Source organism: Callospermophilus lateralis, chromosome 2, assembly GCF_048772815.1.
Source record: "Callospermophilus lateralis isolate mCalLat2 chromosome 2, mCalLat2.hap1, whole genome shotgun sequence".
NCBI classification, from domain to species: Eukaryota; Metazoa; Chordata; class Mammalia; order Rodentia; family Sciuridae; genus Callospermophilus; species Callospermophilus lateralis.
The window spans coordinates 65,768,749-65,794,765 of NC_135306.1; the positions used below are offsets into that span (position 1 = coordinate 65,768,749).

At 39.0% G+C, this 26,017-nt stretch overlaps 1 protein-coding gene across 8 annotated transcripts in view; it reads right to left on the reverse strand.

The window, feature by feature from the left end:
* The window catches only part of Smarca2 (SWI/SNF related BAF chromatin remodeling complex subunit ATPase 2), a 165,012-nt gene that overhangs the window by 135,340 nt on the left and 3,655 nt on the right, over positions 1–26,017 (reverse strand). For 6 of the 8 annotated variants that reach the window (XM_076846022.2, XM_076846024.2, XM_076846023.2 and 3 more), the window contains exons 2-4: positions 16,085–16,345; positions 11,906–12,035; positions 5,086–5,517 (exon numbers count right to left, since the gene is read on the reverse strand). In XM_076846022.2, coding sequence (XP_076702137.2) covers positions 5,086–5,517; positions 11,906–12,035; positions 16,085–16,309 — 787 coding nt within the window. In that variant the 5' untranslated portion in view covers positions 16,310–16,345. Of the gene's footprint in view, positions 1–5,085; positions 5,518–11,905; positions 12,036–12,354; positions 12,813–16,084; positions 16,346–17,557; positions 17,590–26,017 lie in introns of those variants that run through there. The other 2 variants (XM_076846025.2, XM_076846028.2) reach the window with 2 other exon arrangements.

A 26,017-nucleotide genomic window follows, 5' to 3' on the forward strand; every position in this document is an offset into this window, starting at 1 on the left:
ACCACCAGAGTTAGGCCTTCAGAGTCGGCCTTCGGTAGACAGTGCCTTCAGGCGAGCCATAATTCCCTGGGGGTGGCCAATGTGACCACACTTTTGGTGAATTCTAACTTTGGAGCTGGTTTGAGGCAGACCATCCCAGCCCAAAGCCTCTTCTTCACCCACACTAACAGTAGGAAGTGGAAGGAAAGAAAATGGAAATGCAACTGTCTCCAGGTAAGTGGACCTACTAACCTTTATTGTTTCCTGAAATATTAACCAGGATGGTCATAAGCAATTATATTTACTTTACTTTTAGAAGGGAGACGAACAATAAATAGTTTAATGTTAACTTTAAAAAAATTGGCCTTATTTTGACTCACCCTTATTGCCAATCTGAAACATGCCTTTGTCAAGAAAGTTTATCTTACTATGAAAGTTTATCTTACTAAGTTTAGAGGATTTAAAAATAGTGACTTGAAAATACCTTACTATCTTACTAAGTAAGATAGTAAGGTCTCCCTGGGCAATCAGGTTTGTGGACAAGTTCTGCAAAGGTGGTGGATGAAAGCTCCTAACAGTGACAGGATTTTCTTTTCTTCTTTCACTCGTGGCCTCCTTGTCCCCTCTGCCATAAAATCATATCTTCCCAAATATGTTCATTTCTAATGAAGCCCAACTGTTGGAAAATACAAAAGATATGAACAGTGGGTAATAAAATGAAGTTCCTCCAATAGCAAAAATCTGATAAGGGAAGACATAGGTATTGGAGGTGGGTATTTAAAAAAAAGAAGAAGAAGAAGATCCCTCATTTCTGGAAACGACCCAGAAAATGCATGCATAGTTGGGTTTATGAGAACATGAAGTATTGATTAAGTACATGTGCCCAGACAACTGAAAACTTCATCCTTTAAATTTTACTACTTCATTCAGTCCCATTATTTTAACCTTGGATGAAAATGTTTCTCAAGTGAGTAATTCAGCTTCCTACATTCTTAACACTTTGGAATTTCTTCCTGCTGAGTCTAGGTCATTTTTACAATGCCAGTGCTTCCAGAGGCCTGTGACAAGGTGACACCCCAGGACAAGCTGCACATTTAGAGGTTATGGCCATGAGACAAGGTCCCAGACCACCATCTTTGGGGAAGTTTAGGCTTTGCTCCCTTCTCTCCATCAAGTCATCAGCTATCTGGTCATGACTAGCTGGCCTCTGCTCAAAACTTGTTATTTAAGACTGTCATATACCAAGGTGAGAAGATAAAGATGACCAATTTTGTTGACACTGAAGCAAGAGTAAAAAGGCTCTACAAAAGAAGCTGAGATGCTACATTCTTTACATACAGGAGTAAAATGCACTTGCAATCTGGTACTCATACTCCGAGACAGATTCTTTCCCTTGTCCTAATAAGTTTGCCAGGGAGGATACTATATAGGAAAGGGTCAAGATGAACCCTTAATTAAGTCAGACTGCTGGGATCTGGATCTCAACTCTCCCTCCAAAGGAAGTGTAATACTGCAAAGTGCACCTTACCATGGGTAAGCTAGCAGGCATGCAGTGGGTGCAAGCTATGCACACATATACATATTATTTTCCTCCTATATATCTGGATGCATTCTTGAGAGCTGAGATTTTACAGTTTTAAGGCCTGTAGAGTGTTTAAATTGCCTTTTTCAGCATGATTTTCTTGTATAACCTTTCTAGTCACTACTGTTAAGTCTTATGTGATCCTCTACCTAACAAATGGCTCAGCTCCATAGTAGCTACCCAGAAATCTTGGTGCAATCAATACTTTTTTTTCCTCTTTAAAAATCAGTTGCCTTAAATATTCATCCATGCATCAGAATAATTTGGTCAACTTCATTCCTCAGTTCTTCCGTTTTCCCTCCCCTCCTCCCTCCTGCTTAGACCTGTGCTTCTACTCTACTGATCTCCCTTCTATTTTCACAAGATGTCCTTTTTCATTCCTAATTTTCTCTCTAGTTTCTGCATATGAGGAAAATTACTTGACCCTTGACTTTCTGCGTCTGACTTATTTCACCTAGCATGATGTTCTCCACTTCCATCCATTCACCAGCAAATGCTGTAATTTCATTATTCTTCATAGCTAAGTGGAATTCCACTGTGTGTGTGTGTGTGTGTGTGTGTGTGTGTAACATTTTCTCTATCCATCCGTCTATTGATGGGTGCTTAAGCTAATTCTATAATTTTACTAGTAATGGACTGTGCTGCTATAAACTTTGGTATGTAAATATCACTGTAGTAGGCTGATTTTAGTTCTTCTGAATAAATACCAAGAAGAGGGATAGCTGGGTCATATGGTGGTTCCGTTCCTAGTCTTTGAAGAACCTCTACATTGCTTTCTAAAGTGTTTTTACTATATTTGCAATCCTACCAACAATGTATAATAGTACCTGTTTCCCCTATACTCTTGCTAGCAATTATCATTATTTCAATTCTTGATGATTGCCATTCTAACTGGGGTGAGATAAAAATCTCAGTGTTGTTTTGATTTGTATCTCCTTGTTTGTTAAGGACACTGAACATTCTTTCAGAAATTTCTTGACAATGCATTCCAATTTTATATGTAACTATAATGCATCAATTAAAAATTAATAAACAGAAGGAAGACGAGCAGAATAGAGGACTGAGATGAGGGGGAGAGAAGAGAGTAGACTGGGGATCAAAATGGAGAATGCTATGTATATGCATTTATAAACATGTCAAAAGGAACCCCACTATTTATATATATATATATATATATATATATATATATAGAGAGAGAGAGAGAGAGAGAGAGAGAGACATTATCTTTATTTTATTTATTTATTTTTATGTGGTGCTGAGGATCCAACCCAGTACCTCACATGTGCAATGCAAGCTCTCTACCACTGAGCCACAACCCCAGCCACTGAAACTTTTTTTTTTAATTGCCATGATCTGAATGTTTGCCATCCCCCCACCCAATTTTTATGTTGAAATCCTAATCCCCAAAGAAATAGTGTTAGAAAGTGGGGCCTCTGGGTGGTAATTTAGCTAGGGTGTCAGAGATCTCATGAATGGGATTAGTGTCCTTAAACAAGAGGCCCAAGAGATTTCCCTCACCCCTTCCCTTCCACTATATAAGGACACAATAAGAAAGTGCCATCTATAAATACAAGAGAAAGTCCTCAGCAGACTCCAAATCTAACAGCACTTTGATGCTGTACTTCTCAGCCTTCAGAACAGTGAGAAATAAATTTCTGTTCTTCTTAAGCCATCTAGCTTACCCTATATTGTTATAGCAGCTTAAACAGACTAACACAATCCCTTTTTTCCCTGTTTTGCAGTGCTAGGGACCAAACCCAAGACCTTGTGCATTCTAGACAAGTTCTCTGCCACTGAGCTACACACCCACAGGCCCTGAGACACCCATTCGTAATGCTATATCTACAGTTAACAAGACGAGTTTATCATTTAGGTAAGGCAACTCTTAGAGCTGACTCTACCAGAAAAAAACTCACAAACTCAAAAGATAAAATATTTAAAAACAAAAAAATTCTGATCTGAATTCTTTCCCACTGTTCAAGTCACAAAACTTAAGAAGAGTGCTAACATAGCAAACTAATTGTTCCTTAATGACCAGCATCTCAGGACTTGCCCAAATGAGTAGAAATCATTCACAAGAAATGTTATCGATGTCCAAGGAGCATCCCATTCCCCACAATCCCAAGCTCTCATCAGAGCTGAACTATAAACTCTGCTTGTCCATTTCTTAACAACCACCACCCTAGATGAAACAACCTTCATAGAACATCATTCTACAACCCTTTGTATTCCTCTGTGTTCTATCACCAGGATCAAGTTAGACCACAAGAAGGCCATGCAAAGGACTCTGTCATCTCTACCTATTACATAATATCATAACTTCTAATTTTATGCCACAGAGACCAAGACATTGGTCATGTGAAATCTGTTACTCTATTATGAATAAATTTTATTGAAGTTTTTAATCATGCAAAGCCTCTTGCAATAATAAAGATGAGGATAACAGTATAGTCAGGCTTCCATATCTACCAGTTCCACATCTGTGAATTCAACCAACCACAGATAGAAAATGGTCAGAAAAAATAACTGCCTATGTGCTGAACATGGACAGAGTTCTTTTCCTTATCATTATTCCCTAAAAAATATGGTGTAACAGCTATTCACATAGCACTCAATTATATTAGATATTTAAAGTGATCTAGAGATGATTTAAAGCACAAGGGAGGATATGCACAGGTTATATGCAAATACTATAGCATTTTATATAAGGGACGGTAGCACTGTGGATTTTGATATCTCTTAGAAGTCCTAGAACAATCACCCTCAAATACTGAGGAACGACTGTAATTTAAACAATAATCTTACCCAGGAAATCTACTTTATATTTTCAATCTACAAGTGGCTTTGTGTGAGAAATTGGTAAGCAACTTCCTCCCAAATGATGAGAATTGTTAGGTGTATGATCCCCTCTCCTTATGGCTGTCAGGAAACTCAAGTGGCCTTTGAAGCTTGACCACAGCAACTAGGAGGGCTCTTGCGGTCCCCACATCCCTGACCTCAATTTCTTACTTCTTTTAATACTCTTCCTTGTTTCTGATTTTCTATTAATTATTTTACTATAGGCATAATTCTGGTAGACCTCCTTAAATGCTTTTCCAACAAAAAGGAGAAAAAAAACAACAAATATAAAAATGGCTCAGGTGGGACCTGTTGAAGGAGGGAGTTGTATTGATATGTCACAGTGGGTACAAGTGTCCCTAACCTGAAGTGTATGGATAGGCTTCTGAGAAAACATGAAGATTTTGCAAGAGAATGAAAAATTATGGGTGATTGTGCTTTCTTTCTAGGTCAGCAGTTCACACGAGTCTCCAAAGGTTAAGAAACACTGCTCTAGGACTCTATAGCAGTGGGAGACCAAGAATCTTGGCCAATCTAAGTGGAACAAGAAAAAGAGAGTCGGCGAGGTATAACAAAGGACTGAGTCAGCCCTGGGCTTATTCCAACCCAGCACTGTGTGTGTGAGATCAGTCTTTCTTATCCGAGCTGGACCATGGCATTATTCGTTTGGTTGCATATTAACCTACCAGATGGTCTGTTGTAGTTAACAAGGGTCGGCTGCTGCTGCTGCTGCTGCGGTGCCTGCTGCTGCTGTTGCTGCGGTGCCTGCTGCTGCTGCTGTTGCTGCTGCTGCTGCTGTTGCTGCTGCTGCTGCTGTTGTTGTTGCTGCATGCCAGGCAAGGTCCTTTTCCCCTGCACTGCAAGCTGCAGTGTTTCGGGGAGGGGCTGGCCCCGGGCCAGCATTTTGTAAGCCAAAATCTGTGCTCTAAGCTGATGCAGCTGGACAGGACTGAAAGGCGAGGGTCCTCTGTTGGGCTGGTTCATGGCCTGTGGATCGCCTGGGATGAGGGGCCCTGGCTGGCTCGGTGGCATCTGGGGTGGCGTTGGGCCTCCTCCAGATATAGGGCTGGAGACATGCTCTGGGGCTCCCAATGGAGACGGGTGTGGTGACATGTAACCTAAAATAAAACACAAGGAGATCATGACCCTGAAAGAGAGGTATTCCTGAATATACTAATAGTACTCTACAACAACACTATATGGTAAAAATTTTCTCTAATTTATCAGTTATATATAGTGTATTTACTATGTAATGGCATATTATGTATGCCATTAAAATTTTTCTAGTAGCCACATTAAAAAAGGAAAACAGGTGAAGTTCATTTTTTTCATATTTTTTAGCAGAGCATTATAGGTACACATAATGATGGGATTTGTTTTTACATATTTGTACATGCACACAATATAACCATATGATTTGGCCAGTATCACTCTCTAGCACTTTCTCCCTCCCTACCTCCCAGCAGAGTTCATTTTCATGACATAATTTATTTCAAATAACAAATCCAAAATATCCACATTTCATAATATAAAAATTATCGATGAGGTCTTTTGTGTTATTTTTTTCATACTAAGTCTTTGAAATCCAGTTAAGTATTTTACACTCACAGCACATCTTAGTTCCGACTAGCCACATTTCAAGTGATCAATAGCCACTTGTATCCTAGAAGGCAAACTGTTAGTGGCTGTTGTACACCTAAAGCAAAGGCACCAGACGACAGTGCTATACATTAAAAGTAGCTCCAACTTAGGGAATAAAATGTAAAGGCATCTAACATATCTCAATGGGGAATGAAGAGTGTCTTACAGGGAAAGCAAAAATCATCTGGCCTATTATTATGCAAGTTACCACTAATTTCCAGTTATTGAGGACAGGGGATTCTACACAATGTCCCAAATGAGTTCCACCCAGAAGCAGAGAGTGATCCAAGGACCAAGTGCAGGAGATTTATCCAGGAGGTGCGGGGACCCTGGTAGGGATTTAGGAAGGTGATATAAGAAGGGAAGGCAGCCAATAAGAAGTGTATTATCAAGCAGTTGTTGCAGTGGGTCATGAAGATTAATCCAGTGCAAAGCTCTGGGATAGGAAATAAATAAATTGCTTCCAATTATCCCAAAGAAGGGATGAAGAAGCTGGGGCATTTCGACACTTACAATCATCAGTCACTGGTTATAACACAAGCTACTACTACCACTCAGGGAAACTAATCACCAGTCTCCTTGGACTGCTCTGTTGTGGGTAAGGTGGGTATTGGTGGAAGTAAACCAAAGTGGTGATTCCAGCCAGTGGCAATCAGGCAGGTAGGGGTACAGGAATGGTAAGGAGGACCCAAAGGTATGGGGGAGAGCATGCACTGTTACATCAGTCCTCCAATAACCCCAGAAGATGTGCACTATTAACTCATTTTTTAAAGTGAGGAAACTGAGGCTCAGAGAATAAGTAGGTTCAGAGAATAAATCCTGGCAGCTCCTAGATTTAAACCAATACCTGTCTGGTTCTAATGTATACACTCTCTTTCCATGGTCTAATGTGTTTTGCTATGCAAAAATAAGTTAAGGACTTAAGAGTTTCTCTTAGCACCACTTAGCACCATTTAGGATATAATACAAAAATGAGAGTAACCTGTTAGGTTACAAGAGATCTAAGTGGGAAATTTAAGAATATTTTACTTGAGGAATGAAAATTAAAATGGACAAAAATTCCCAGGCACTTAGTTCAGGAGACAACCTGTACAGCCAGGCCAAAAAATTTCTACAATGATTGAGGGCTGTTGGAGGAGATCCAATATGGAGGAGAAAATGAAGTGACCTACGGTAATCCAAGACTCTCAAGTTCGAACAAAGTGTTAATTAAATCAAAAGTGTCACAAAACACAGTAACACACATAGAGGAAATGTCTTTGCCCTATTAAATGTTATGTGTCACAATTATAATACAGATCATCATAGGTGAGGACTGTATATATAAATCTGTGTCAAGTTTGACCTGATAAAGCTCTGTGCATCTATGTACAGTCACAGAGGCCCATGAAGGTGGGACTACCACCAAACAGGGACTCACAAACACATTCACAAGATCAGAGAAAATAAAGGATACAATTTCTTTTCTTTCTAATTGCCATTTGGAGACGGGGAGTAAATGTAGCATGATCCCCTGAGACAAAACAGGGTTCTGTTCTATGGATTGGTAAGAAGAGGAAGTCCATTCAGGGAACTCCTACTCTGAAGAGAAAAGGAAGAACTGCTAAGTCTCTCTGCCCAAACCCCTACTACTCCATGAGGGAGGACAAAAACCAATCAGCAATTAGGGCTCTAATTAGTTGGTTTTATAAGAAAGCCAAGAAGATTTCCCTCCAATTAGTCTGAAAGACTGGCAGAAACTCAGGTCCCAACATGTTGGTATTTATAATAAACACTTAGAGGACATCAACAACATATTCTTAACTTTTATCATTAATATTCTTCCTTTTTGATGAGCATTATGGTTTAGATCTAGAATGAGCCCCAAAGGCTCAAATAATTGAAGGTGTGGGCTCCAATGTAGTGGGGCTTATAGGAAATGATTGGATCATGAGGGCTCTCATCTCATTTATGGAATAATCCACGGATGGAGTCATAATTTGATGGCATTATTGGTAGGTGGTGGAAACTGTTGGAGATGGGACCTAGCTGAAGGGAGTGAGTCCATGAGGAAGTATCCTTGAGGACTACATCTAGTCCCAGGACCCTTTCTCACTCTCTCTTTGCTTCCTGGCCACCACAAGGTGAAGCACAAATTCACCACAAGGTGAATTTGCTTTTCCATACCCTTCCACCATGATGTGCTGCCTTATCATAGGCCCAGCTGACCATGGACTGAAAACCTCTGAGACCTTGAGCCAAAATAATTACTTCCTTCATTAAGTTATTTTTTAAGGTATTTTGTCACAGCAATGGAAAGCTAACTAATACAATGAGGCTGACATTCATCCCTTAATTGTAATGCTGGTATAAAATGATAGTTTGCTCATTATGGCATCTTTCTAGACAACCCTACACCTACTGCAGTAAAACGGGACATGTGTCTTCTGCTTTCTGGTCATTCCCATTTCCTAAGGTTGACAAGGCATCGGATGCCTGATACAATGGGCCAAAATACTAAACAATGAAATTTTTACTCAACTACCTAGCAATGCTTATCCTTTAAACTATGAACAAGGCATCATTATGAGGGTGAGACATGGCAAAGCAATGTTGTAACGGTGAGATGGTTCCATTAAGCACAAGAATGCAGACTCTGAGAACATGATCACTGGAAAGTTAATGCCAAGAAATTTTACCTGAAATTTGATAAGAAGAAACTGGGGGTGGGAGGAATTTTATCCCAGAATTCATAGAAGATGTTAATAGAATCATTCTGTCACAGTGTGACATTAACAATGTGACAGGGTCCCAGCTACAGAGATTTTTTTTTCCCCCTATATGAAGAGCATTTCATAAAACCTGAGGAAAAATAGAATCTAAAAGATGTAACAACATAACATATTTTGGTAATTATCCTTAGTTGAGAAAACAGGGTGAAGAAATTGCCTGGGAGTGAATATACATTTGTCTGAGGATGACAATGTTGATGCAGATTCTGCTCTTTCTGAAATCTTATTTGATTGGCTCATTCAAAAGTAGTTAAAAAGTAGCAGTTTCCCCTCCCTGGTCTTCAAGGGCCATTATCTCCCCAGTTTCACCTTGCCTCTGAGAGAGAAGCACTAACCTCTCTCCTATTCATAATCCTGAATTTGTAAGTGCCAGATTTAGATGAACTTTCTCTACATACACATGCCCATTAAATATTGTATACCTGCCTATGATGGCTTTTTCTGTCCAATGCACTAAAAATAAACAATGTTATCATTTGGACCATAAGGTACACCTTCCAGTATTTATTGAAGGAAATGGTTTTGCTTCCCAACCAATACCTTAAAATAACCTAATAGGTTGCTAGGTAGTTAAAGCTAGCAGCCTTTTGATCAATACCACACCTCTCTGTACCTGTGTGTTTATAAATGGCTTTCTACAATGGAGTTTTTAAAGATACATGCTATTAGCAAGTCTAAATTCTTCTAGTTATTATAAAGAATAGGACTACATTATACCAACATTCCTTTATTCAAAAATATACCTTTAATTTATTCCCTAGCCCACAATGCACTTTACTATTTTAGAGAATAACATTACATGTTAATTTTGATTCCACTGACTGCAGACCTCTGCATTTCAAAGTAATTATAACTTACAGAACTTATATAAAAATTGAGATCTATTTATAATTGTTGTCTTTTGAATGCATGCGTTCCTTTCTATACCTTAACTGAACAAAACTTACAAGTGTCTATCCAGTCATGTGCTAGACATCTTGCTAGTGTTGGAGACTCCAAGATAAATAAGAAGATAATTCTTCAGGTGAAAAAGGGAGCCAAGCCATTGGAGAAATTTTAAGAGAATTTTAAGAGAGTTTTAAGCAAAACTGCTCTCAATTCTGACTTGTGCATTTCCAGTATTTTTGTTGTTGTTGTTTGTTGTTTTGTTTTGTTTTGTTTTGTTGTTTTCCTGTAACTTCACTACTAGAGTCAGGAGCAGAGAAAGCCACCACCTAGATTTAAGAAACATTGCATATAATTCATCTATACCACTCAGGAATTACAAATGTGATCTTTATTAGCTCTACAAACACATCTGGGCCTTTACAATTTAAAATATAAACCTAGAAATGCTGTTTAATCCATTCTTAGCACTAAATGGGTTAATTTTTTTTCTTCTTGTACTGTAAAATGCCAGAATGCTTCAGACTGCCTTTCTGACAATGGTCAAGATTCTATAAGTCAGGTGTAACCATCATACCTGCCTGCCACCAAAATTCAGATCAGAGTTGGGGATGTTCAAAAAGCCCATTTAGATATTAGTGAAGAAGCACTCTGACGCCTCCATAATTTGTCTATTTTTATTTCAAAAAAACAGCAATTTTATTTTAGAATTACTATTAGAACTAAAAATATACTTCTCTAAATGTTCCCAGCCAAATATTTTCTTTCAGTGGATGGATGGTCATGGATGAAGGAAAAACTCAAGCACACTTCATTACATAGGAGTATATACAGCAATGTGTAAACCATAGTAGTCTTGAATTAGAATATGTACATATCAATGTCAATTAGTGCTACAATAATGCATGTCTCTCCCATGCTGAATTAACCACACTATCATTCTGAAATCAGGCTACAATGTATTTAAAAGACTTTCAAGGATATGGTGCATGCCTATAATCCCAGTGACTTGGGAGGCTGAGGCTGGAAGATCTCAAGTCCAAGGCCAGCCTCAGGAACTTAGTGAGATCCTATCTCAAAATTAAAAAATAAAAATGACTGGGGATGTAGTTCAGTGGTAAAGTGCCCCTGGGTTCAATCCCTAGCATCAAAATTTTTTAAAAAAATGCTTTGAAGTATTTTAATATGTCTTCAATAGTGACAGAAGGAAAGAGAACATGTAAGGCTCAAAGGAGAAAAGAAATCTACCATATATATCCATCTGGTCATTGTTGTGAGCTTCTGTGCTCCTCTCCATGCCAAAACATGTGACTATGACCTTATCTGGGAACAAGATCTATACAGATGTAATCAACTTAAAATGAAGTCATACTGGGATTAGGGGAGGCCCTAATCCAGTGACTAACATCCTTATAAAGAGAGGGAACTCTGAATACAGAGATAGACATAGGGAAAATATCAAGTGAAGAAAGAGACAGAGAACTGAGTGATTCATCCATAGGACAAAGAATGTCAAGGATTACTGGCAGCCAGAAAAAGCTAACAGGAAGCAAGAAAGGCTTCTTCCCTAAAGCCTTCAGAGAGCACCACCCTAGTGTCACCTTGATTTTGAACTTCTGGCCTCTAGAACTGTAAGAGAATAAATTTGTGTTGTTTCAAGCCTCTCAGTTTGTGGTCATTTGTTATGATAGCCCTAGGAAAATAATACAGCCACCCACCAGTGATAACAACTAATTTCACTGCCAGAAAACACCACCCTACACACAATGTGTAAGTGTACAACTCCAGGGACTCAGGTGGCTCACATGACCTTCACATCTACACTGTTGTTGGCAGGCAGATCTGATTCTCTCTCTGGCCCTGTCACTTACCAGATGTATAAACTTAGGAAAACAAAGTAAATTTGCTGAGCTATAGTTTTCCTATCTATGAAACAGTGGTAACATTATTTACCTTTCAAGATCATGGTAAAAATCTTGGGTAAAGTACATAAAGCACTTTGCAGCATGCTTGGACACATGGTGGCCAGTAAAATTACTAGAACTTTGGAAATAAAATTGTCCAAACAAATCATAAAGTTATGTTGGTAAGGATAAGGGTAGTTTTCTACAGGGAAAAGAAATCTTTGAATTTGACCCTCCTTAGACACATTTTTTGGAAGTTATATAAAACATACAGAACCACAATCAGGTGTGCAGCAGACACAAACCTTGGCTGTGTTGATCCATTGGACTCTGGGGGGGACCCATTCCTGGGTGAGGTGGTCGCATACCAGTGCCCTTCATGGATCCACAATGGATATCTTCCACAATGCCCTTGTCATGCATCCCATCGATGGGCTGAAACATTTAAAGGGCATCAGTTAGACAATTCTTTAAGGTATAATATCTCTAACTGTAGTTTTAAGAACTCTCTCCGAAGTCTTCAAAAGTGTGACACAGTCATCCATTACCCACTCTACAGTCACATATTTTACAACTCACAGGTGAGAGGGAAAAAAACTTATACCAATAAGATCAGTTAAATCATCTGGAAGTCAAAAGTTAAGGCTTTTAAAAAAAAAAAAAAACTGAACTTTTTTACTCAGCCATGTCACAACCTGCCAATAAAAATGAAGTCCTGTTCACAAGTACACAAATATAAGTTATTTTTTCATACCCTTTTGAAGGAGTCTTGAAGACTATTGTAAGATGAAGTGAGTCTGGCGTCTGAGGAAGACTATCCGAAGGATCTGCGATGATCTATTTTGTTGTTGTTGTTGTTGATGTAAATTTTTTTCATTGGAGAGGAAGGAACTATGGAAAGTTAAAAAGCTGGAAACCATAAAGTTCCATGGCAGTTGGGAAGAGAGGAACAGACAAGGCAGAGAAGGAAATGGGGGTGAATACAGAAAGGCACAAGTGTGAAACAGACAGCTAAGCTCCAGGGAGAGGAGGACTGGAAGAGGTTAAAGGCACAGTTTGGAAATAAATATGACTATGGGGGCTGGACCCCGGATTGAGGCCCAGTACATGACAGACACACAATAAATAGCTATTGAATCGACATTAATCCAATCCAGAATTGAGCAATGGAGCCTGTGTTTGAAAAAGGAAAAGTCTATTCCTCCCCAAACTGTAATGGCCATGTTCAAAACAGCCTGAAAGGAATATTTCCAGGAGTTTATAGAAACCAAATGACTTCAAGCAAGAAAGTATGAGTGTTTGCAGTTTTGGAGAAAAGAAAGTTAATTTCTGCAGAGTCAAAAGCATGCACTTGAAAAGAGGAAAAATTTACCATAAAGAGGACGTTCAGAAGAAAAATGGGGAAAATCTGGTATAAAGAGTGTCACTGAGCCTGTTAAATAGTAATAATAGGGAGGAAATCAAAGCAACACAGCAGATGTATTTAGGCTACTTGTTTATTTATTTCCAGTAATGTTGAAAAGCAAAAAGCTGAAGCTCAGGGGGAGAAGGAGGGGTAAGACAAGGAAGAAAGCAGCCTATAAAAAGCACATAAGAAAGTGAGGCATCTGGCCAGCAGGTGTGAGCCCCATGCTGCCTCTGGGTCCAATCCTCACTGGGAATAGGCCAGGGCTACAGGGAGCTAAAGGAGGATGGCGAAGACCATAAGAATCACAACATCAGAGTCACACGAAACAGAGAAGAGCATGAGAGGGTGAGAATATGAGAGAGTGTGAGAAAGATGGCAGGTAACCCAAACAGAGAGACCAGAAGAGAAAAAAAAAAAAATCAATAAAACCACCACATACAAAAACAGAACATGGCCCCAACCCTCACTTACATGCTTCATTTTTAAATGACTAAATAATAAATAAAGGTTAGTTAAATATTATTTCCTTCTCATTTTCTCTTTCATTTTGAAGGTGAGACATCCATCCCCAAGTCTTTCTAAAATTCTGTAATTCACTTAGGCAAGTGTCTACTAGCAATAGATCGGAGCTAGAACACAGCTCTAAATTAACCTAAACACAAAATAATTTAATGATTGTAGTGTATCAATAGGTTCCCACAAAATATGATACAGAAAACAAGCAGTTTTATTTCTCTAGATGTCTGACAAGGTGAAAATGGATTTAAAGGGAAAAAAAAGGAGGGAGGGAATTTGGGGATACTGCAGAAATATCCATGATTTACTACTAAATCAAAAGAGGAAGTAACGAATAATGACAACATGATTCGAGACAATATGATTCTATTACGGCAAAAGAAAAGCAGAAAACAAAAAACAAAAACCCTCCCACCTATGTATGCACATCTGTGCTAATAGGACGTTCTTACTGAACATGAAGGAAGACAAGGTCAGAAATGCACTACAACAGGCTGTTACCTGGGATGAAAACCAGGATAACCGTTTTCTTATTTATTTCAGTATTGTTTCTCTTTTCAAAATAAGCACATACTACTTTCCTGATTTGAAAATCACCAAATAACATTTTTTTAAAATGGTTCTTCCATATCCTCCCTTAAAACTGACCTAAAGTCCTACACAATTAGAGGTCACTTTTTTCTGTGGTGATCTTTTTGTGTCAAGTCAGCAGCTACTGCTTATCTTCTCTGATGGTCAACTTTCTGTGTCAACTTGACTAGGCGCTGGGGTGCCGAGATATTTGGTTAAACATTCTTTCTGTGAATGTCTGTGAAGGTGTTTGGCGAGGAGATTAGCCTCTGAACTGACCTGAGGAAAGCAGGTTTCCCTCCCCAGTGGGTAGGCATCATTCAACCCACAGAGGGCCACAGCATACACAAAGGTAGACGGGAGGAGATGTTGTGCACTGGAGAGATATCTCTCTCTCTCTCTCTCTCTCTCTCTCTCTCTCTCTCTCTCTCTCTCTCTTTCTCTCTCTCTCTCTCTCTCCCCTTCTCTCTTTCTGACTGCTTAACTGGGATGTTGCCCTTCTCCTGCCCTCAGACTAGGGACTTACACCTTTGACTCTTCTAGTTCTCAGGACTTTAGACTCCAACTGGACCAATACCACCAGCTTTTCTGGATTTCCAGCTTACTGACTGCAGATGTGGGACTTCTCAGCCTCCATAACTGCATGAGTCAATGCTATTTCATAAATCTCTTTATATCTTCCATTGGTTTTGTTTCTTTAGAGAACCCTATAGATCTGCTGAATATCAAGCAGCAGCCCCCCCCCACTTGTGATGTCATGCAAAGGGGTATGAAAACCTCTACATGTCATATGAGACAAAACTTTCAAATATTGTACAATGTCCTCACAGATTCTCTTTTAGCTTAGTGCTAACTTGAAGCAAATTGTTGCAGGGGATCTTGTTGAGCCTCAAAAGTCTCTTCTCTTGCTGGGCATGGGGATGTACAGGAGGCCAAGTTAGGAGGATCTTACGATTCAAGGCCAGACACAGCAACTTAGCAAGACCCTCAACTCAAAATAAAAATTATAAAGGGCTGAGGATGTAGCTCAGTAGTTGAGCATCACTGGGTTCAGAACCCACGATAGAAAAGAAAGATGTCTTGTCCCTCTTCTTCATATTTCCTGTGAGGGCATAATGCTAAACTGTACAAATCCGATCATCTTCACAGCAAAAATCTAAGTCTCATAAATAGAGAGGATCATTATAATCTTAGTCCAGAAACAAACAGCTGGACCTGAGATCTGCAAAATCAGTCTTCTTCCAAAACCAGAATAAGACTACTTCACAGAAAGATAGCAAAGTGCATTTTAAGGATTCCCTAAAAACGATTTAATTTCAATAAAATGTTTTTAAAAATCTGTAGAAAAGAAGAAAAGGACTCCTTCCTTCTACTCTTAGATTTTTTTTTTTGTACTAGGAATTGAACCCCAAGGGCACTTTACAACTGAGCCATGTACCCAAGTCCTTTAAGACAGGGTCTCACTAAGCTATGGAAGGCTTTACTAAGTTGCTGAGGCTGTCCTCAAACTTTTAATCCTCTTGCCTCAGCCTTCTGAATTGCTGGAATTAGAAGCATGCACTACAATGCCCAGAGACTTTTAGTGATCTAATTTTAAAAAGTAAGTATCAGAATTTTTAGGAAGAATAATCCTCAATACATTCATTTATACATGATATAAGTTACTTAACACAGACAGGAAAAGACAAGACTTATTCACTAATAAACTCATTCACCAAGCCAAAATAGCTTCAACCCAAAAGTCACAGAATCTGTCAGAAATGCACAGCCTAACTCAGTATTTTAAAAAGCCAACATCTGATTTTCATGACTGGTACATCTGTAGCAATAAAAGTGCCTCAAAATGTGTGTTTTTAATAATATACAAGGTAAGTCAAAGATCTGGCTTGATTCTCCTGTTAACCATAGTAGGAAAAAAAGTTGCGGGTTATCAGGAATATTAGCCATCCACGACTCAGAAGACACATCAAAGGGGAGAGTAAACTCTAACCTTATGCAGCTGATGCACGCCTTCCTGTTGGAAGTCAGAAGAGCCCATGGTTGGCATAGGATGTGAGACGCTGGGGGGTCCAGGACTTGGTCCCATCATACTGTGGACAGAACCCGGGGATGGTCCTGGGCCTGGACTAGGTCCGAGGATTGGTCCAGGAGAGGGCCCAGGCCCTGGCGAGGGCCCCGGGTGGGGCATCGCAGCAGGGTCTGTGGGTGTGGACATTTACTTCTCCTGTCTCTGTCAGGCAGTAGAGTGACACTAAGTGGGAAAGCAGAGAAAAAGAAAGGAATGTTTTAAACATGATGTTAAGATCAGAATAAAACAGTCGTTAGCATTTGATGGTGCCATTTCTATAACAAACATCAAACAGAACTGCCCTGTCTCGTCCAGATGTTTGAGTGAGTGTGACATATATCTCCCTGCCCCAGTCTTTATGAAGACCACTTGTTTAAAAAAACACACTCTAAATGATTCCCCAGAAAGATATAAATCATCCAAGATACAAAAAGACTCACTGGAGAAACTGAAATTTAACACATAAGCAGAATCTAAACAAGTTTGAAATTTATTACTGAAGCCAACTAATGCTCTCCATTAAATACTGTCTTGGACACCCTATAAGACATTAGCCGTCCCCCCAAAGCCATTAGAATAGAAACCCCTTTAAAATATATCCAAGAAAGACCCATTTTCATGAGTCAACAAGCATTCAAAACTTCACAGAGAATTCCAGATAGTTAAAAGAAGAAAAAAAAATAGAATTTCATATGGAGAATGAAAGACAAGCTCCAATCATGGAAAAAAACAGAAGCTGTGAAGATCAGACAAATAGATGTTCCAATACCCACATCTGTGATTACTAGCTAAGTTATACAATCTTTAAATTATTTAAATGCAATGGTATGTGTAAGAAATATAGCTGGTACCTGACACAACAAACCGCCACTCTTATTCAGGGTTATTCCCTCGGCTATCTCCACTGGACCTCAAGTGATCAGAAAAGATATAGTAAGATGTGGTCCTCCTGCCAGAGAACTAATTGAAACTGAGACACTTGGACAGTGAAGGCCAGTGATTTGTCCCAGGCCTTGCTCTGGTCAAGCATCCCTGGGAGATGTGGTCCGTGACTACTGGACCAGGGTGTAGGTGCAGACATTCTGGTTCTCCAATTTCAGCAGAACAAGGTTAATTCTATCACCCATGCTCCAAGGCTTCTGGACATCCCTACTGGGGACCTGCCTCACACACTGTGTACAATGGCACCTTGGATATGAGCCGAAATGAGGAAACAAGATGTCATCCAGATTCAACAATCCCAGCAAGAGCTGAATACACTAATAATTGTTCAATATGCTAACGTTACCTTAGAGGCACACATCTGTACACGCAAGAGTTGTTTTTTTTTTTTTTTTCCAACCATTAACCCCCAGAAATACAGAATGAGATACCTTAGTTAACTTTCTTACCTACCATTTAGTGGCAGAGATGGAATTAAACTGCAGCTGTCTAGTCACTCAGAACAGGGCTCTTTCCATAGTGAAACCAGGGATGAGAGGAAGCACCAAACAAAAACATCAGATCCATTCCTCCTTACCCACTGTCATTTCTGGCTGTGTGTCTAGAATGTGAGGGACACAAAGGCACAGTCTGGCTCTTCTCCACTCCTCTATCCCCAGCACCTCCCACCAGCACACAGCAAGTACTCAAAGGACAGATGATGAATAAACTGCAGGTGAAATTTCAAGGGCAAACTTGATGGAGTCAACTAATTTTATAAATGAAAACTAAAGAGTAATCAGTGTTTGAGGTGCGTCTGCTTACAAAAAAAAAAAAAAAATTAAAGGGTAGGTAAAAATTTAGGCCCTTCCAGTGAGTAAACTAGGGCTAAAATGGGAAGTAGGAAAAGGCTACTTCACAAGGATTATAAAAGCAGGACATGGACGATTATAAAAACATGGACGTAAAAGAACCCAGTACAACTGGTTTCTAAAACAGGGGAGTATCAAGAGTATCAAGGGTGAATTATAATCCTGAATTCACCAGAAAGCCAAATATTATTATTTATTCTTTGTTACTAACAAAGCAGGCAGAAGTAACTTTTTTTTTCCTTCCACCCCCACTCTCACACAAACACACACATGTTCAGTCAGCACTTTAAATTTAGGAAGCTGACGTCAATTCAGGGGTACTACAAGTTATAATGTTCTTTCATGTATATCAGCAAACTAATCCACCCTTTTATTTTTTAGTGAATAAAAGGAAATTGCTTAGTTCCTGTTTTGGCTTACCTTGAAATCAGCTTCAAGAGGTATTCTGATAATATACCGCGAGTTTTGAACAATTAAGATACAAAATACTAAAAAGATAGGCTGATTCCAACTTCTCAAGTTGTACATTTTAATATACATCATTATCAATTTCATCTGAGAATCTTAGAGTGTGTTGTAACTGCTCACACAGAGTCCCATAAAAATGCTCCTTGTTTTATTGTTAAAGGAAACTATTAAAAACTTCTTAGAGGGAAAAGCATATTGGAAGGGAAATGGAAAATCATAGGCACATAAGTGGAATGGTAATATAGGAACATGTTACATAGGAAAACCATTTAATAAGAAGAGAACCCTCAGACTCATGGATGTGATGAACCGGTATGGCTCACAAAAATAGTATAGTTTAATCTCATGCCAAACAGGTAGTGAATGGCAGGAATCTGAACTCCCACAGAAATTGAATGTGGTATTTACTGACTTCCAAGCTAAGCTAAAGTCTAAAAACCTGGGTCCAAATCTTAAGACCACCCTACTGGAGCCCTGGGGAAAGTGCTTGGGATTCCTCTAACATCTGTAGGCTTCCTGTAGACTCCCATAGGATTATCTCAAAGGTACCTACCTTGTGAATCCATGAGTCTATGCCCGCTGCCCCAGAAGCATCTCAAAGACTCCATCCCAACCCTGTATGTTCACTAATGAATCTCCATGTCAAAACCAGGGCTATCCCAGGATCTGCTTCTGACTACCATGACCCAAGGGTACCCAACAAGAGGACCTTACAAAGATGAGGCCAGTAGTTCTGACCTCTGATTCTTGCTCTACATTTCTGGTGGCAACTTTCCTGCAGAATAAACCTGGGGGTATAAACTGCCAAGAGGTACAAGTCTCAAACCTCAAGCAGAGGCACGTTATTATAAGTAGTATGGTTGAGGTTTGAAGTCTAGTATTGGCTAACTCAGCTTCTCCCTATGGTATCCACAGGAATCCTGACCCCTTTTCTATTCTCCAAAGCACAAAAGAGAATATGGAGATGAAGTGGCCTGGGTGGGAATGGGCACAGGAGGGCAAGGGGAGAGGAAGGGGCTCAGATGACCTTGATAGGTGCAGGCAGGTCTGTCCACTTGATAAAACCCACAACCTATTTTCTTTTGTGTTCAGGAAGGAGATGTACATTGTCACAGAAAAGAAGGACCTGTTCCACATTATGTGACTAATACAATGAGGAAAATGTGCCTAAGGGAGGGTACAGTTACCTCCCATAGGCATGCACTGTGGGTTTCCTCCTCTTCCCCATAATGCTTTCCTCTCTCCCAGACAGGACTCCCTGAGGGCCAGGCCACTGTGTTCCTAGGCAAGAATTTTCCAACAGTACACCATGTCTTCTTTTGGTTCTGACATTCCTGCCTTTACAACTGGGGAGTGTGTGTTTTTAGAAAATAAAAGGCGCTGGCGCCTCACACTACGCCAAACACCACCGTCAGTCATCTTCGGCCCAACTGTCCTTCCCCTCCTTAGCTGAAAGGCTCAGCACATCCATCTGCATATTAAAAGGAATTCAACCCCATGGAATTTTAAGGGTCACCACTCCAACTATGACAACCCTGACAAAACTTACGACGTACTTCTAATCACGACTTAGAAAAATCTGAGACCCTCACAAGCATAGCAATATTTAAACATACATGTGCTTCATAATAATTTTAGTGACCTCAATTGAGGAGACATATTGTCATGACCCCCATTAAAAAGATGAAGCCAGGAAGGCAGGGAGAGACAGCATGGCCTACCCAAAGTCACATCTGTTAACAGGAATGAAACCCCAAGTCAAAACTTTTTTATGACTTTGACTCTCAGTCCAAGGATGAGCTGTTGTTGCAAAGACCAGGCCAGCCATCTGCCAGGGCAGACAGTTTTCACTAAGGCCAGAACAATGTGCAGGGGTGGAAAATGGAGGACAAAGAAACAAAGATGCAAACAATGAGGGAGGTATTTTGCAAAGATCAGGATTTGGCTGTGATCATGCATTAAAATATCAAGGGAGAGAGAAGAGAAGTAAAGGAGAGCTCTAGAGAGAATATGAGGTGAAGGCCATGTCACAATTTGAAGAGGTTGGTGATGTTGAATCAAACACCCAAAGGATGTATTTTCCGCCTCTCTTCTTTCCTCTACGGAGTGTCCACCAGGCACAAGGTATGTAGTGCACACAAATATGATCAGATCAGAGTGCTTCCACCAGGACTCTGAAAGTCTGCTAGGGAAGCAAGACTAAACGCAAAAAAATGGCAACAAGATGGAAGACCCTCCAAGACAAGGAGACATACACAGTTAGAATGTCCACAGGGTGGCAGGGTAGGAGGGACTGCTTTCAGCTTGGAAGGTGGAGGAAGGAAGGGGAATCAGGGAGAGGCCAGACATTCAGTTAAAGAAAACAAAAGTTTCTAAATCAGTTGGGGGAAGGTCACCAACCTAGACAATACCTCTTAAACTGCTCTTTACCAAAGCTCATAAGGAAGCACAGGGAAGTTTGCATCTCCAGAATATCTTTTCCCACTGCTCACTTTACAGACAGACTTTGAGAGCCAGGCTAAAGGTAAAATATCAGAAATAAGAATTGAGCCCAGTTCATATCCCTAACAATAACTCAGTCTTTTTAAAGTTTTCTGGTTGCTACTGGAGAATGATAAGGCTCCAGAGATAGTTAAGATAAGAGTTCTTTTTATGTCTGTTTGCTGATTCAGAACATCTCTGACCTGACGCCCTGATTCTTGTTTTCTATGTAGCTTTCTCTATAAATGAATTGCTAATTCCTCCACAGAAGTAGCAACATTGCTAGAACTGGGACACAGCACTGTTATTCTTGATGGGAGAGCAGGCAGTGGGTAAGGAGAACAGCAAAGAAGATAAAGGAAATAAATCTACCAGGAGTCTTGTTTAGAGGCCAAGGTTGTCTGCAGAGATGGTGAAACATTACCAAGGCCCACGCTGCTTCTTGGTCCGAAACATATAACTTTAAACAGTGTACAATATGATTTGTGCCATAGACACACACACACACACACAAAAAAAAAAAAATTACAGTGGCATTAAAGCTAAGGTTATGAATCATTCCATCAAAACCTAGAAAGGCATTGAAAACACATCCTCATGGTTATTCATGTCAGCTAGCCCTCCCTTTCAAAGTCAAGTATGTTTTTAAAAGTTGTTGGATTAAAACTTTGCTCTGTTTGTTGTGCATCTGTGAACTCTCCTTCATCCTTCAATCAGGGAAACAAATTAGGACGGGGTGTGTGGAACTGCTACCTTCACTCTAAATAAACTGCCTTGGGACCACCCTTGCCCAGAGTCAGACCTGGCAAAGGCCAGAGGAGGCTCTGCACAACAGAAGATAACAACAAACTGCAGCACTAATTAGTCCCCCATGAGCCCCAGGCATTGCCTGTGCTGGATTCTGGCTCTTCACATCATCATCCCCACAGATACCTTGAGTTACCATCATATAAGAGTTTACCTGTGACTCAATCTGATGGCCTCCTTAGTGAGGACTGATGATGTTCCCACATAGGAAAAATTGTTTTAAAAAATGTGACCACCAGATGACCCAAAATGTTGGAGACCCCTCCACAAAGAAGCACTGCAGCAAGGTATCCCTGTAATCTAGGACTCATGTCCACTGGTAGCTAGAGGCCTAATCACAGATAACTTATCACTCCAAAAATTCAGGTGAACCAAAAGCCAACAAACTAAACCATTGAAAGCCAGTTTCAAAGCATGACACCCCCCAATACAATCACTCATATACATTTACATGTATGCCTGCTTTTCCCAGGTCTTGTTAGGTCCTTTGCAAGGCAACCCCATTTTGGATACTGATAAGAATCAATAATAGCCACTTCCTTTTCTTTTTGCTAAGATAGTTTTATTTATACACCAACATACAAAAGAAGAATTTGAAATGCAGACTTTAAAACTCCTAGTTGAGATGGCACACTTTTACTTAGCAGTGCAATTCAACCATTATATGCTGAATGAACCAAGGTTATATACATGAAGGATTATTTTTAATATGCCCAACTTGCCCTGACTTTCACAGCAGCAACAAAACTTCAACAATGAACCCTTCAAGTCCACTGCAATTAAAATGGATAATTGCCATTTATGACCTTCTTCAGGTTTCAAATTCCTTACCTACAAAATAGACATAATAGAAACCAGCTACAACCTCAATTGCAAGAAGAACCAAATAAAATATTAGATAGATATGAAGACATTTTGTAAGCTATTGGATACAAATGTGCATTACTGCCAGAATTCTTCTAAAGGCTCCAATTCTCATCTTAAACTTGAATCTACAACTCTCCAGATTAATCTAAAATATATTTTAGATTTTACTTTGTTCATGCATCCTTTTGACTCAAACCTTTTGAGAGACAAGCCTTCAACACACACTGGATAAAATATTCATGCTATAGCCTGGAAGTCAAGTCTTTCTACAATCTCTGACTTTATCTTCTGAAAACTCTTCCCAACTGGAACCTCTTGCCCCAGGCAGCCAGGTCAAAACAGGTTCAATGGTCCTCCCACAGCTTGTTTGGGCTTGATGCCTGTGATCTCAGGGTTTTCTTCTGATCTGGTATGATTGGCACTCACCACCTTCCCCAACCATACACCATCTCTAAGACCTTATCTGCCCTATCAACTCAAGAGAGCTTGCCTGATCTCTCTGTACCACAAAGCCTGAGCAGTTTACATTTCTACTTCTATGTTTAAATGTTCAGGTACATTCTGTAAAATACATAAATTCTCAATTACAGACCATTGATTTTCTAACAGAATTTTAGACTCTGCTTAATAGCATTTCAGAACAGCACAACAGCAAACCACAAAATAGTTGCAAATATTTGCAAAGCTATTATATGCCCCATTCTACAAAGCACTGGTTGAAGATGGGACAGGGTTTACCTTACAGACATTCAGTTTCCAGGGTAACAACTCATCTCCCAGAGGATTGGCAAAAACTAGAATACACCACATCAAATAGGTAAAGAAATGTACAACCACTCAAAAGAAAAAAAAAACATAACTGATGTGTAAACTGATAGAGGGTCCCCTTGGAGAATTTGTATGACAATCCTTTTCTTGTTAAGAGATTGTTTCTTTCATTTCTAAGAAATTTTAACTCACAAATTCTGAATTCAGTTTTAAAAGGGAAGAGATTTTAGCTACATTTAATGGTTTTTAAATTTTAAATTTTATTTCAACTTGTGTGGATCCTACACCTCAATTTATAAAATGGCCAGTTCATATTTAAATTAGGTCATACTGTAAAAAGTTTCTAAGATATCAGTACTTGCACAGATGTAGATCACATATTAGTGTAGGAATGAGGCTTATATTGATGATTGTCCACCTAATAGAATATTTTATATTTCAAAATCCATTAAATTATACAAGCATTTGGCCTGATTATAGCTGTCTAAATGTCCTGCAAATCTTATATATCTAGTAAAGTATCACTTCCATACTAGGTTTCCATTGCATAATAATATATTTTGAACCCAGAAGCCCAGAAGTTACCATTTATGTCAAAATCAAATATTTTATATTCCATATCAAAAGTATCATTTTGAGTGAATTAAAAAGATGTTTACAGACAACATTCAAAAGACCTAGCCATTTAGCTACTGGCTTTCATCCGCTCCATTGTATGTTTTGCTAAGGCATAATTATTTAAACACCTTTTACTATACCTTTAAAACTTTTATTACTTAAAAGTTATATTCTGAACACTTGAAAGGAAAAGTATTACATTAACATGAGAAATAATAAAGTTATAATAAACAGTAATAAAGCTTTAAAGTTTTCCAAACCCAGGTTGCAAGATCCTGGTGATAAATACCTTAGGCAAATAAATATGCTGTCTTGAATAATGAGTCTGACAGACTGTAGTTTTAGAATCCTACATTCCCTTCCAAGTATCAAAAGTCACAACTTTCTTAGGGTTGGGTTTGTGGCTCAGTGGTAGAGCGCTCACCTAGCATGCATGAGGCACTGGGTTTGATCCTCAGCACCACATAAATATAAAGATATTATGTCCACCTAAAACTAAAAAATAAATATTAAAAAAAAGAAAGTCACAACTTTCCTTATGGAAAACATAAACACCTTAGGCCTTTCTAAATACTCTACCAAATAAATTACCACAATCTGTAGTATCTGTTCCTAACTACTTATGGAATGACCCATGAGTTTATTAACTGGCTAAATATTAAAGTTTCACAATAAGAACTCTTTCAAAGGTGACAGAAAATTTAGCATCCCTCTATTGGCCAAAAACAATCTCTGAAATACCACATTTAAAGAAAAGGAATTATTTAGAAGGTAATTTTTTTAATATTAAAAAAGTGAAAAGAAATCAGCAGTAGCCCCCAAGTGTAACTTTTCATATTATGGAAATAGTCTGATCTGATCACCAGAAATCATGTAGAAGGGAAATGTGACTTTTGTATAGATTCTTCTAAGGCCACTCATGTTAACAACTAACTCTCCCTTTCTTCCTTTAAAATCACATTGACCAGAAACAGTCAAAACTTCTGGTGGTTAAAATTAGGCCTTACTAGCGGTCCCTCAACTTGCTAGAACTGGGAAATAGTCCTTAGCATTTTATTTGTGATAATTCAGTTGTCCTCATGGCAGCATGTCAAGATGTCATAAATAGTGATTTATTATTTCTCTGGGGTATCAAAAAGCTGCTGAGCTAGGAGAATTTGACAAAGGCCTTGTTTACAAAGTAAGACTTCTAAAGGAGAAAAAAAAACATGACAACATTGGAGGACAGTGTCACTTTTATAATTTATTAGAGTTTTCTGTTTATGGTCTTGCTCTAAAAATACATAATAAGTCTTTAAAATAAAAATGTCAAAATATTACAGTATTATAAAGGATCCCAATTACCTTCTAGAAAAGAATGATATGAACTTTTACAATGACCTGTAGAATGACTTATCTTAAACTTAATCAAAGAAAACCAGTCTTAAATAATTACCTACAAAGAATTACTTTCTAGTTATACTCTGTTAGGAATACTTGAAACAGAATCCAAGCATTAACAATATAATACAAGCAGAGGCACTTTTTTTTTTTTTTTTTCGGTCAATTCTAAGCCTCAGGTGTTGGTCAAAGCACTTTTCAAGAAACTTGATGAGAAATGCTCAAAAACCACTTTAAAAACGAACAAAAGAAAAGATCTAAGGCTGCTTTGAACATGCTCTTGCGGTGAATATTTTCTGTGAAACACCACAGTGCAGCTAGTGCCAATGCTGGGATGTAACTGATATAACTCATAAGAGAAAGGCTGCATTGAAGAAAGCCCTCCTTCTCTTGCCCTGGAGGGTTCTGATACCCCAATCCCTAATTTATTTTAAAATGTTCTTTACCAATATAGTATCTCTCTTTAATGCCATCAACAAGGTACAGGGACCTCTGATCTATAGAGGAAGTTTTTTTTTCCCTCAGTCTACTTTAATAAATATCTTTTGAACCTAACAGGTGTCTCTAAATCCCCTTTTCCAATAGTAAACATCTGAGTTAAAAAGGAACATTAAAAAAGAAAATCTGGGCTAATAAAAGGGCAATTAGATTTCTAAAAGAAAAAGTGTGCCCC